Consider the following 14,584-nt stretch of genomic DNA (forward strand, 5'->3'; position numbering starts at 1 on the left):
TCTTTTCAGTCGACAGTAATTAAATTATAATATTCTGAATAAGATCTTTTAATTCTGTGCATTTTCAAGGATATATAAAATGTCAGTTCCTTTATTGTACAAACATAAATCTGATTTAAGTATATTGTAGAGCAGGAAATAATTGTATTAGAATTGATGTGTATTGCTTTGGCTCAACTTCACTGGATTGGATCCCTTGGTAATTACAAGATTTAAAAACTTGGGTTTTATGTATTTTAACAAAAATGATGTAGGATAGTAAATTAGATACTTTCTTAATTTGACATTGTTTATGATACATGTTCGAAATTTAAAATGCATCGTGAAAAATATGTTTACTATAACAGTAGCAATTTTCCATTCCTTGGCGATCTGTACTCTAAATGTTTTTATTTTAACTATTTTGCAAACCTTGACAGAAAATAAAAAGTTGAAAGGAAAATGTTTGAAAAAAAACAGCACAAATTGAAATGAAAAAAAATTATCGCATATAAAATTTAAAAAAAAGCTACCATTATAATATTGCAGCTATGCTAATATCCCCCCCCCCCCCCAAAAAAAAAAAAAAAAAAAATTGATATGAAAAATTTATGACCAGCTGTATGTTTGTGTAGGTGATACATACTAGTATCAGATATGATAGAAATGGCCATTAAGTGAAAGTGATGAATGAGTTAGTCATGTTGGCATTATTATAACAATAATGTCAAAAATGAATTTAACGTCAGTGTTTGTATGTCGTCACATATCAGCTATCATCCATTATTAATATTCATATATTCTCTTCAATTTGGCAAGATTAGACAGGATTTTCCTGCAATATTTAGATATATTTCTAATCCTTTGCAATTGCAAATGTTATATTTATTCCCTGGCAGTGCTAAGTATTGAATGTTGTATTTCCTATGGGACTCATTATCTTCAGTGTGTAACCACTTCAGTGCCAACAGTGTCACTCTTTCCCACCAAAATATTTGATCAAAATTCCTTCTTTTTCTTGAAGTTTTCTTGAGTTTTTTGAAGAATTCTGCATTTTGGGCAAAAATTAAACAAATTATCTCTATAAGTGTATCACTATCAAAATATCTGAATATAGTTTGAATAATTTGATGACAATTTTTATTTTAATATTTTTTTTTTCAAACATCTGCAATCTAAATGTTTATCAACCATGGATATCTTTCACTTTTTAATTCCAATAGAAAACTACAATATGAGATTCCTTTATTCATTCATTCATGATTAGGATTTGATAAGTGTGACTATACCACATCATATGTAACAAGTTCCACTCATATGTCGATTATAAGCAACAGCTGTTACCAGGTCAAAGGTCAGCCAGGTCAAAGGGTTCACCCAGAAAGTGTGACCTGATTAAATTAAAACCAATACTGACTGTGTAAATGTAGCTCTGTGGTTGGGTTGGTTTAGATGCTACTGGAGTATTAGGAATATATAGTAAGTTCAAATTCTTTAGATTTTGATGCTTGTTTGTGTTACTAGGTAAATATCTGCAGCTGAAATTAATGTAGGATTTCCTAAACAACCTGATTCTCACATGCGTACAAGCTTGGTTAATCCAAAGGTTAGGTTCTTCAACCAAGCTAGAATCTAGTAGAAAATTGGTGGCAGGAAGTGAAATGCAGAATGAAAGTAGGCAACCATTTTATTTGTGAACTACTGTACGGGGAAAGTATTGATTTCAAAGTTGCCACCGTCTAGACACTCCATTCTCACAAACCAGAGTTATTTATATTTCTACCACTACACTTCGAAATGGGAGGCTCATTAAGAATGTTGCCGTAAAACAGGCCGTGGTTTGCGACGATGAGACACTCAAGAGTAAAATATCTTTTGCATGCATATTATAGAAACCATTTTTAATACAGAAAGCATGTCAGAGTGAGTTTTTAGGTTTTAACAAATTATGCCACTGGTAGTGCCATATCATTTGGAAATAACCTGGGGGGGGGGGGGGGGCTGAAAATAATGGGGGAAGATCTCCGTTAGGCATGCATGTATGGTTTACAGTAAGTAATATTTTGATTTGTCGCTATGAAACATTTTGTCTACGTCTGTAGAAGCTACACTTCATGTAAACTGTATGAAAGCAATATTACATGTAATCTACATTGAAAAAGACTTTTTAAGCTGGCCATTACATTTAATTTCCCTCAAGTAATCAGTCTTCTGATAATTTTAATCTTCATTTTTGGAGTAGATATTCACATCAGATCATCAGGTTACAATGGCAAATTGAGCAATTATAAGGTTGGATTTTTGTGTACATCAGAATTATTTGTCAAATTAGTACTTTCAGGTTTTACAGTGTAAGAGTTACATTATGTAATAGATCAAGGAGTTACAAAGTGACAGGGTTTGACACTAACTGTTAGATAACTCAATATCAGGTCATTGACACTGTTTTCTTTGGATTTATTTTCTATTTCTCAGAACTCAGGTTCTTTGAAGCACTTTATATGCTAAACACTTGAAAATGTTAATAAACTTCATTCATAGGATATTGTCCAAGTTAATTATAAACAGTTTAATTAGTTTTTGATAATAAAGGAATGAACATTTCAATTTTAATTAAATAGTAGTAGTGGTGGTGAGGACAGCTGGTGAGGACATTCCCTCTGTTTCATCTTCATCTTCATTCTGATAGAGTTCTTTATGACTGATTGTGTAACTTTTGTCCTTTGTGGTTGTAGTGTATGCAGGAGATAGTAATTAATATTTACATTGTAAATACACAAAAAAGGTAACAGTAATGAAAAGTGTAGAAAAACCTGCATAGAAATTAAAATAACATACCTTCTCTTTAGTTTTGACAAATTTATAATATAATGAAGATATTAATGAATTGGTGTGTATATACACATCAATTCATTACTTAAGAAAAATAGTTATATTTCACAACCAAGGTAATTTTTCATACCAGAGAACGTTGACGTTTCGACTACCATCGGCAGCCATCTTCAGTAGTGGTATCGGCGAAAGTAGACCAGTCCACACGGTACTCAGGTTGTAAGCCCCCTCATCCCTGTTTCGCCGATACCACTACGAGGCAAACAGTTCTGAAGATGGCTGCCGATGGTAGTCGAAACGTCAACGTTCTCTGGTATGAAAAATTACCTTGGTTGTGAAATATAACTATTTTTCTCAAGATATTGTCCAACCTGATGAAACTATTCACGGAAATTCATTACTTAGATGTTACTTTTTATTTCATGATGGTTTCTGACTTGTCTACAAAAAATGTAGATTTTATAAATATCAAGTAAGTTTGTTCTGACCTCACCATCTAGACTGGTAATAGGTCTTGGTCCAATGAATGCAACATGATTGTAACTAGTAATATAACTGTTGTTATGCCAACAATACATGATTATACCAACAATGAGAAGACAATAATAGCTATTATATCGTTTAGGCTGGACCAAATCCAACTATTAAGTTCATTTGTTTTCTTACATGGTTTGGCTTCATTCCAATGGTCCATTTTTGTAAGTACCTGTTCATAGTCAGTTTGTCACCCTAGGAGTTCCTCTTTTAAGGTAGACTGCACCTTTGGGACCAATGTCCTTTCAAACTTCTTAAAATATGTCCAAACTGTGCCATGTGAAAGCTTGTTCCTGGATCCTTTTGAAATTAGAAAAGAAATTTTTGGATTCACTTTCTTGTTTGTAACGAAACTGATAGTCTTTTATTGTATTATTCATATCATTAATATCAGCCATTTGGATTCTTAAATTAAATATCATGTTACCTCTATTTAAAATATTTCCATGGGAACCCCAAATTTCTTTTCTTGATTTTAACTGAGAATGGATTGATTAATCAAAGTAACAGCAAAAGTTCAGATTGTTATTTATGAGGTACATGCTATGTCAGTACTTGAAGTAAGAACATGTTTTGTGTCTAGATCTGCAGGACCAGAACACTTCCTTCCTTGCAAAGTAATTGACTCTAAAATAGTGTGTCCTCTAATGATAGCTAAATTTTGTTGTTTTGAGTCAAAATGAGAAAAACTGGGATTTCTTGTTAGTCACCACATAGTGAGAGATATGGCCAAATTTTGCTGTGTCACTAGAAAGTGTGTGTGTGTCAGTGGCACATCAAATTGGCTTAGAGGGCACACTGCTCCAAAATTAATAAGATCATCAGAGGAGTATTATACAAGTATTATTCACATTCTATCCAACTTGACTCAACAAGTAGCTTAAAATCAATGAACTATCAGAGAGTTGTCATTTTGTCAGTAAAATAACAAGAGAATAACAGTCCCTCTAATTATAATCCTAATGAGACTGTACTTTTATACACTGAAAAAAAACATCTAATTAGTGTCATCCACAATTTATCGATGTAGATTTCGTAAATGTAACCTTATATAGCTTGAAGATCTAACAAGGCAGACTTACTCTATGCCATATGCTGCATATACACTCACCTAGATATTGTATGCCGCTGGCTAATAAATATCTAAATGTGAAAAGCTCGCAAATCAAATCAGTTCTATGACATCAACAATTCAGCCTAAATAAGCAATTTTGAAACATTCCAAGTATCTTACTAGCTACTGTTAGAACACCTCTGGTACAAACTTATTCATGTAGGCAAAATGGTATGTATTTGTTTTAGGATGGGATATATACTGCTGTAAGGCAAGTTAAGGGATGGCCTTCTAAGACTAGGCCAGCTCTGTCACAAAGTAGAAAAACTCTTTAAATAGACAAGTATCTGAACCAGCTCTGTCACAAAGTAGAAAAACTCTGAGACAAGCATCTGAACACCTGTCAACGTAGAATTTACCAAAGTCTAGTGGCTGCAGTTTTAAACTGATTTATATTACCCATCACTTTGTCAATGTTTGATGGTGGTTTCTGAATGTGTGTGGATGTGTTCAAGGGATAGGAAATGACAGTTTTGGGGGGATGTGAGGGGGAGATAGAAGGGGTTTAAAGGGAGTTATTTGATGTAGGTTTGATTGGATATGTAATACATTGAAGTGAAAAGCAAGCTATACTAGATATATATATAATATAAATGTCAATTATTGATACTACATACATTTATTGCTCAGTGCATGAAAAAACTATAAATGATTGACCATTGAAGATGTCCTTAAATAATTCAATGAATACAGTAAAGACATAAATATTAGCTACTGTTATTAAAACAATATGGCTGTTTTCATAGCCTTAGGTACTTCTTTTTTATCATATTGTACTGTATTATAGGCCTAAATAGTTAATTGGTTCCGCTTACCAGACCACCTAGTTTTTAACTGCTGAAAAAATCAACCTACTATTCTAAAATTGAGCGTAATCGGAACCACACAATTCTTTTATTAGGCCATAGTTCACATAAGAGACAGAGATAAAATTGTCAGGGTAAAAACATCTCTAGTAATTTCATCTGCCTTTTTCTAAGAAAGAATAACTTGTACATATACATAGTTATTAGATGATATACAAGGTGTGTTGTTACTTTTGTGATATATGTATCAAAGTCATGTGTTAATAATACTGTCATACATCTACCTGTACATTTATCACTAAGTAAGATATGAGAAATACTAGAATGAAGTGCAGTAATCTAGATGCTGTGTTGGTATGTGTTTGTGCATGTAAGTGTATTATGTATGGCGGGAGGGAGGTAGGTATGTATGGAGTGAGTGAGTGAGTGAGGTAGGTAGGTCAGTATGTAGGAGTGTGTGTGTGTGTGTGCCTTTGTTTATATGTCTTTGTATGCTGTATGTCAATTACATATTATTAAATTGTTCAATTAGTGCCCCATCAAAATAAATATCTCTATAGAAAATGGTTATAATTTGATATATTTATGAAAGGGAACACTATAAAACAACAAGTATAAACAACTCTAATAATCTATGAATAAATAAATAATATTTAATATATATTAATTGTGTAGTAAAACTACATACTCTAGTACACATTAATTGTCATTCTTGTACTGCAATGTCTACCTGTATTTGGCTTTTATACAATTTCCTTCAACTGGAAACGTAACTTGAAATTTCCTGGCCTGTCAGAGAAATTGATTAACCTGAAAGGGTGATTTACAGTGGATACAGACTGAATCTACCTGGGAGGTAAATGTTTACGTCTTCTGTGTAGACATTCAATTAGTGTAAATGAAGCATTTCATTGGACAGTAGTCGACCGACCATTTTTTTTTGCCAGGGACTGTGATCTCAGTTAGATAACAACATCTCATCAGTTGTAAGTGGTTTGAATCCTATTACTAGTGAACTGCATGGAGAGCTGTACAAGCACTTGTTGAAAATTATCTGAATTTGCAGCTAGCAAACCTACTTCCCGTGGATCCGTTGAAAGCTTTTAGTCACGACTGTGTACTGTAAAGGTTATATGTTTACTTGTATCGCGCATTTAACTCTCATTTCGTCAGAAAATGATGCTTGTCTTCATGCCTGGAAGGTATGTTGGTAGAAATGTTTACAAAAAAACTGTTAGGATTTGGATAATTTTGTAATATGTTTGAAATGTCAATGATGTCAAATTCTGGAAAATCATTTTAGAGAGGAAAGGAGATGAAAATTAGGAATTCATAGAAGAATCCCAGTATCAACCTGTGTTATAATGTAAATTTTGCTTACCATACTTTCTTCGTTTCAACAAAACACAGATATCGTTTACAATTGTAAGCCTATTAATTTAAGGATTTATAATTTTTTGTACAATTTATTATCTTTTAATTAACAATTCCTGAATTTTTTTGTCACTTGTGACCACTCAGCAAGTTTTAATGTAGACAGTTTTATGAAAGTCAAATTATCATGAATGACAAAGTCTGTGTATTTTTCAGTGTAACACGAGATCTATCTGTTTTAAAAAGTGTTTCATTAATTCTAGCATAGACGTCTATGATTTTAGATGGGGGGGGGGGGGGGGGGGGTAATTCGGTACATGTGGACCATTGACCCATGAATTCTACTTTGTAATACAGGAGATGTACCTCCAATTATTTCTGGTCTACGTTCAAAAATGTAATTATCGGCAGAAATGTTAATAATTTTGCCCACACCTTGAAAGTTGTTCTAGGTGAGTTGGCACAGATAGGTTTTCATCATAATTGTATATTAAGGAGCTCGGTTGTTGATTATAGCTCCATTTTATTCCAGCAAGCAACTCAGGTACAGTGATGCCTACTGATGCATTGCATTGACTGCATTTGTAGAATGACCTTTAAACTTCAAGTGATGCTTTTCTTGAGTATTCTTAAAGTTTTGATTCTTGTCCTGACTTTGATTTTTGACAAGTATCATTCCCTGTATCATTCTGTATCATTCCACAGCAATAACCAGTTTGGGCTTCCCCTTGTATACAGAGGACTGGGTTTAAATATGATTAATTTTTTGTGTAGAATAATTTTTTTTTTTTACACCGTTGTAGTACTCATTGGTTGAATAGTGGGTTGTAGTACTATTGACAGCTACATTGTAGGAGTATGATGACCTGGTATAAACACTCGTTGATAACCAACTTTATGCCATTTATGGTTTGTGGTTTACTAGCTCAGTGGACACTATATAATTTACTATATGTGGTTGCTGGTCATAATGCTAGTTGACAACAGCTAGTAGTTGTAAGAGTCTGACTGAAACAACCAGCTGTACACCATCTATAGTATGTGGTTGTTATTGTTGATGATGGTTGATGATGATGGTTGACTCGCTGGTCACCGTGGTGATGATGGTTGACTAGCTGGTCATTGTGTTGATGATGGTTGATCAGCTGGTCATTGTGTTGATGATGGTTGACTCGCTGGTCACCGTGGTGATGATGGTAGACTAGCTGGTCATCATGTTGATGATGGTAGACTAGCTGGTCATCGTGTTGATGATGGTAGACTAGCTGGTCATTGTGTTGATGATGGTTGACTCGCTGGTCACCGTGGTGATGATGGTAGACTAGCTGGTCATTGTGTTGATGATGGTAGACTAGCTGTTAATTGTGTTGATGATGGTAGACTAGCTGGTCACCGTGGTGATGATGGTTGACTAGCTGGTCATCGTGTTGATGATGGTAGACTAGCTGGTCATTGTGTTGATGATGGTAGACTAGCTGGTCATTGTGTTGATGATGGTAGACTAGCTGGTCATTGTGTTGATGATGGTAGACTAGCTGGTCATTGTGTTGATGATGGTAGACTAGCTGGTCATTGTGTTGATGATGGTTGACTAGCTGGTCATTGTGTTGATGATGGTAGACTAGCTGGTCATTGTGTTGATGATGGTTGACTAGCTGGTCACTGTGTTGATGATGGTTGACTAGCTGGTCATTGTGTTGATGATGGTAGACTAGCTGGTCACTGTGTTGATGATGGTAGACTAGCTGGTCACTGTGTAATATTTATTGTTCATACAGATGCACAAGAGTAAAGTGTTACAACTTGTAGGGTTGGAAAGTATAAGTGAAGGTTTAGTTGTTAGTTGGCTTCCAGATGGAATTAAAGTGGAATTAGCCTCCTCAAAGGTTTGTTAGTTATCTTAACAGTGAACTGCATGGATTTGGTTGCCCCCCACCCCTGCAGTACGTCTTATTTTATGTTAGTCTTAGTAGTAGTATTCAGTTTGGTGTGTGTCTTAGTAGAACTGGATTGTACTTGGTACATATTTTATTTTCAATTTTCATGATAGACATGTGGTTTGTCTTTTCTGTGCATGCACATTGATTACATTTCTTTTGCATGTGGTATCCATGGCAATGCATTTAGGGTACCATTATTCAAATTAATGTAAATACACTGTCATTAGGGCAGCATCTCATGTAGAAAATTTTTCTTAAGTTTTTCTTAGGTTATATGACTACACAAGCAACAATTTACTTTTCTGACTTTTCTGATCTTCCCAAATACATTTTTAGGGACTTCAAGTATTTACTCTACCTTGATTACAGGAAATTATTTCCACATAACCAAGGCACCACTATCATCCACTTATGTAATCTATCAGTGTATCACATCCAACAACAATAGTTTCGTGTCTATCTTAGTTTGCTGAAAGTTTGCCTGCCCTAATATTAGTTGACTTTAACTTTAAGGACGTACATGCAGCAGGTGGTCCAAACATGTCAATGTCAATTTCCCCTACAATGATGTATGTTTCTCATTAATTAGATACTCAATTCTTATAGCCAATGTACAAGTAATAGAACTAAAGTGATTTCATTCAAAGTTCATGTAACTTGAACTCGCCAATATCCTTTTAGATCAAGTTTTAATTTAAAAACTTTAATAGTACATGATGCCTAGTTTCATTTCAAATGTTAGATTGGTTTACCCAATATACGGCCACTTAGAGTCTATTTCCATCCTCTTATCATACTGTGTTGTGTTCGAATCATGTTGGCTGAACTAGGGAAGTTTTGGTTTGCTTAGGATCAAATACTGGCCACAAACCAACCAATCAGTAATGTACTTACAACCAAGCACAGCAGTTCTACATTTATGGATATGTTATGAAATATGACCAACTAGGCTGGGCATCTGTAACTTTCCATTAGTCAATTAGTTTAAACCCTGTAATCTCTGTTTTTTGTAATACTGGGAATCTTTCAAATATGTGAGAACAATGAACTCAAATCTAAGATGTTGGAAATTGTATCTAGGCCAGTTGTATATTTGCAACATTACAAATGTTGGTGATGGGAAAAAAATTACATCTTACATAGCCACCCCCTCCCCCCATGGTAAATTTTATAATTAAAAGTGATTAGTGCACACCAACCGTACAAAATGGCCCATTCCAAATCTAAATAGTATTGAACATTGGCATCCCCATATAATGTGGTTTATTCCAAGTTTTTGTCTAAAGTAATAAAAGTGATCTCAAATTGAAAATCAACAAAAGTATTCAATGCTGACATGGTCTGTGTCATTACCCGTAAGGGTCAATTTCATGTAATAATCAAATGAAAGCTCCCTGTTTACTAATTGTGTTGTCATGGTGACTGTTACAGCTTGACTCGTTGAGGGCAGAGTTCGAAGGTCAAATGCAAAGACTTCAGGAAGACCTGAATGTAGAGCGACAGCATCAGTTGGGCACGGTGAAGTCAGTCAATGAGAGGGAAAGACAAAGAGAACTCCTTGAAATGAAGGAACAACACATGAAAGAAATGGACGCGCTGAGAAACGAAATGGATGGCAAACACCAGGACATCTTTGATCAGATGAGAGTTAAGATAGAAGAGAATCACCAGGAGGAAATCAGACTACTTAAAATTGATGCTGAAGTAAGTGAAATCTATTTTGAAAATGTTTTGAAAATGTTTTGAAAATGGTGATATTGATAATAGTAATGGAAATATATACACTTTGAAGAAATTTTTTTCACAGATTTCGGAACAGTCTCATGAAAGAGAATGCTGATTGTCTGTCTTCTTATAAGACTACATGTACTATAGCAAGCAATACAAAAATATCTCAATTATTAAGTTACCATTGTACCTCAGGAATGATTTAAACCTTACTTACAATCAGATAGTGGTTCACATGGTAATACATTGCAAAGTATTAGAAAGGTTTGTGAGATACAAGCAAATCATTGTGAGTTATGCAAACTGTTGTTAACAATAGGCAATCATTAGGTGCATTACTGCTCAACTGTTCATGAAACTGAGTACATCCTACCATGATCATTCTTCCAGAACACAAATTGGTCAGGCTTTTTTGTGTTTTATTGGAAATCAATAGCATCCCTTGGTATCAACAATATAATAGATTAGTTGAAGCATCATTGGTAATTTGTTGAACTTTTCAATTTTGTTGACAGGTCTCATCTCAGTTTTTAGGAGAGTTGTTTGTGTAAAGTTTACTTTAAGAGTTCCTCTATTTCTTTAGCTTGCACTTACTTGGGTTTGGACAATTGCCAAACTTTACTGAAACAAAAGAAACAAGATAGTTTTGACTTCATCACATGCATACTGTATTTTTGCTGGAAATTTATTTGCACTTTTTCTAATTTGTCTCCCCCCCAAAAAAAAAACCCCCAAAAAACCCAAACAAACCAACAACTCCTTATTCAAAATACTTTCACATCACATGAAATCAGAGATTGAACAAAGTAGTTGGGGTCTCTAATAAGTGAAAAACTTTTCAGTGAATATTTAATTTCCTGAGAAAGAGTGTTCATATTACAGTGTTATCTGCTTCTACACTATGGACCAGTATCCTGCATACAATAACCAAACCAAAATTCTGAGCCATCAAATTCTTGTATATTTGAAAAAAATAGCTATTTTTTCTAAAACTTACATAAGAGATGTGATCAATATTTGTGAATTAATATTAAAAATTCAGCTCAAAATTGATGATAGTTTATTAATACCCCATAGGAAAATGGTGTAACAGTATACATTTGTACAAAATAAGACATGAAAAATTTATTTCTTTATTTCTTTATTTCTTTAGTAACATCCATAACACATCACTTGCATTAGAAAATGTTATCTAACCACACCCACAATGCAGGTAGTGTTCTCACAACTTGTGAAAGATGCCCACCCACCCAGTGTCATCAACTTCAATTTGTGTAACAGAGGTTACATCAGACAGTTCACTCAATACCTGATTAGCACTGTTCAGTGTTTGTATTACAGTAGTAAGCTGGTTAAATCTACTTACCATCCCCCAGGCTATTTTAGAGGTTTCCCCTTTCTCACTTTCTGAGTAGATGTGTAGGACAACATGAAATTTTCCCCAAATGCCCCTTCTGTGTAACACCAGGAAATCAGTGAATGTCGGTATCCCTTGCTAAGTGTTTGTATGTGTATAAAGAAGGTGCCATATTTTTCATAACACTGTAAATACCATTGAAATGCTGGTGTTTGATATCATTGTTACAGTAGGAGACTGCTTATTTTGATAGGTGATGAGATGGTAGTGTTATATCATTATGTCTCAGTGCATATTATTAAAAGTTAATATTTTGGCATGCATAAGGCCAAGTTACACAAGGCAATTCAGTGAGCAACACACATCGCATACAACAAATTGCTTCGTGTACGCACTGTCACATAATCGCAGGGACTTGTGACATCACCAGATGTGTTGCAAGGAATTCAACATGTCGGATATTCTGTGACTTGTCGCAAGCTGTTTCTCACGTTCATCGGATTGATAACTTGCCCCATGTACGTAATCAGTCATAGTTAATGTACCTCATCATATGGAATGAATTAACACTGAATTACCTTGTCTTTAATACTTGGATTTATTGCTTGCTGTGCAAGTTGAACTTAGATTCAGTGTATTTCTACTGGGTTTTATTTTCATTCTTTAGTACCTATGAAAAGTGATTGCTCTGTTCATCAAAAGTAGCATGTAAGGAGTGTATACTGACATCACAATTAGAGAAAAATGCCCTGGTCTCAGCATAAACCCTCCACCTACATGTCATGGTCTCAGTTTGCAGTCACAAGCTCTCAGCTTAACAAATTATGTATAGATATATAAATTCTTGTATGATTGTTTGTTTTTTTTCACTGCAGCATGAGAGGAAGTTGCACCTGGAAGCTTTGAAGATTACCATGGAACAAACCAATGCTGGTAGAATAGAGGTAATCATGGCAGAACTAGAACACCAGAAAGCCAAGGCTGTCGCTGATCTTAGAGAGAGTCTGACGGAATCTCATAAGAATGAAATGGCACGGCTAACAAACCAGCTACAGTTAGAATGGACAGAGAGACTAGAAGATCTGAAGGAAGAGTATGAGAAAGAAAAGGAGACAATAAGAAGTAAGTTGAATAAATTGTGGTATTTTATGTTGGTTGAGGAGCTTGTAAATGGGACTTGATCTCGTTGATCATCCCAGAAATAAAAATATACAAATTTTGAACTGTGTGCAGTACAGGTCAAATTATGCAAATTGCAAACCAGGTTGAACGTTTTTGAACAATAAAGTATTGGTTTTATACCCTGGTCATTCTACATCTCAACAACTTTGCATCTATTTCGTTAGTTCTGCAGTGATTGAAATATAAGTCCAAATGTTCAAAATCAACATTATTTTTTCCCAATTTTTCATAAAGTATTCTTGAAGAGGTGTAATTGTATTATTCCGCTATACTTGTTTTCATTCAGCTAGAAAATATTCATCACAATGATTTCAACTAAATGCTTAAAATAGTAGATATGTGCCTCTTGTATCCTGGTTAGTGTGCCCTCTAAGTCAATTTGATGCGCCACTGACGCACACAATTTCGAGTGACGCACCAAAATTTGGTGTTCTCCTATCTCTTACTATGTGGTGACTCACAAGAAATGCCTTTTTTAAAATTATTTTGACTCACAACAACAAAAATTAGCTATCATCAGAGGGCACACTGATCCTGGTGATGGTACAAACTGTACAAGATAGTGAAAGTGATGTGAAAGTGATGTGAAAGACATTCATCATGATAGGAACTCGTGAAATCTTTGTCTCAAAATGTAAACTATGTGTTTGATTTGACTTTCAGATGATGAAGAACAAAAGTCACAGAAAGAGATTCAAAATATGATGGAAAAACATCAAAGAGCAATAGAGGTGAGTTGGATATCTATGCCTTTGATGAGACAGTCTTTATCATAGCATGAAAAGTTAACAGTTTTACACTTGTAAGAACATACATGACTCTTTGTTGTCTGCATGAGTATTCCTTAGAATACCCCAGAGTCTAAATGTTGAATTTTACCTTGTGGAAACATGATTGAGTATTTAGCACCCACAGGGGAAAACTTATATGGTCTGTCTGTCTGTCTGTCTGTCTGTCTGTCTGTCCATCTGTCCATTTCTGCCTGATATTTTATAGCCAAAGGACTTGGCAGTGTTTTGTCTTGTTGCTCTCATTAAATATATTTCTTGTTTACTATTGTTGCAATTGTTTTTGTATATTGTTTACTTTTGTTGTAACTTAATGTTTATATTGTTCACTCTTGTTATAATTGTTTATGTTTACTCCTGTTTATGTTTACTCCTGTAATTGTTTATGTTTACTCTAAAAGACTTGTAATTGTTTGTGTTTATTATAATTGATCTATATAGAACCTTACAAAAGAACATGAAGATCAACTGAGTGCCTTACAATCACAGATGAATGTCCAGGAGAGAGATGGAGAAGAACAGAAGTCTGATGTAGAGTCTCTACTAGGCGAGAGACAGAGAGTTTTAGAACAAGCTGAGGGTAAGTACAGACAGAAGAAGTGAGATTTGATAGCCAAGGGAAGCAAGGAAAGGAAAGTCATGAGAGGTCATGGTGAAATATATATCACTATAATGCAATGAATGGTTCCATCTCATAGATTGCTCTGCATGTATTCATATCAAAGGCTTCAACATTTGTTTTAAAAAAAACTTTCTGAAAATCTTCCAAAAGTGATAGATTATTCAATATACATTGACTAGCCAATCCATTGTATGATTACTGAATAATCCCTTCAAATTAACCAATGTCCATAATATTTTCAATCAAGCATTTTTACTAAAGCTTCAGTCACAGACACGTATCTCATTGGTACACTCTTAATATATACATTATGTTTGTTTTGTTAATT

General features: G+C 34.4%; 1 protein-coding gene across 4 annotated transcripts in view; it reads left to right on the forward strand.

Annotated features, from left to right (window-relative positions):
- The window catches only part of LOC144433543 (uncharacterized), a 105,800-nt gene that overhangs the window by 45,002 nt on the left and 46,214 nt on the right, over nucleotides 1–14,584 (forward strand). For all 4 annotated transcript variants that reach the window (XM_078121854.1, XM_078121855.1, XM_078121856.1 and 1 more), the window contains 4 exons: nucleotides 10,011–10,283; nucleotides 12,540–12,786; nucleotides 13,510–13,577; nucleotides 14,076–14,214. In XM_078121854.1, coding sequence (XP_077977980.1) covers nucleotides 10,011–10,283; nucleotides 12,540–12,786; nucleotides 13,510–13,577; nucleotides 14,076–14,214 — 727 coding nt within the window. The remainder of the gene's footprint in view (nucleotides 1–10,010; nucleotides 10,284–12,539; nucleotides 12,787–13,509; nucleotides 13,578–14,075; nucleotides 14,215–14,584) is intronic.

Source organism: Glandiceps talaboti, chromosome 4 (assembly GCF_964340395.1).
Source record: "Glandiceps talaboti chromosome 4, keGlaTala1.1, whole genome shotgun sequence".
In the NCBI taxonomy this organism is placed as follows: domain Eukaryota; kingdom Metazoa; phylum Hemichordata; class Enteropneusta; family Spengelidae; genus Glandiceps; species Glandiceps talaboti.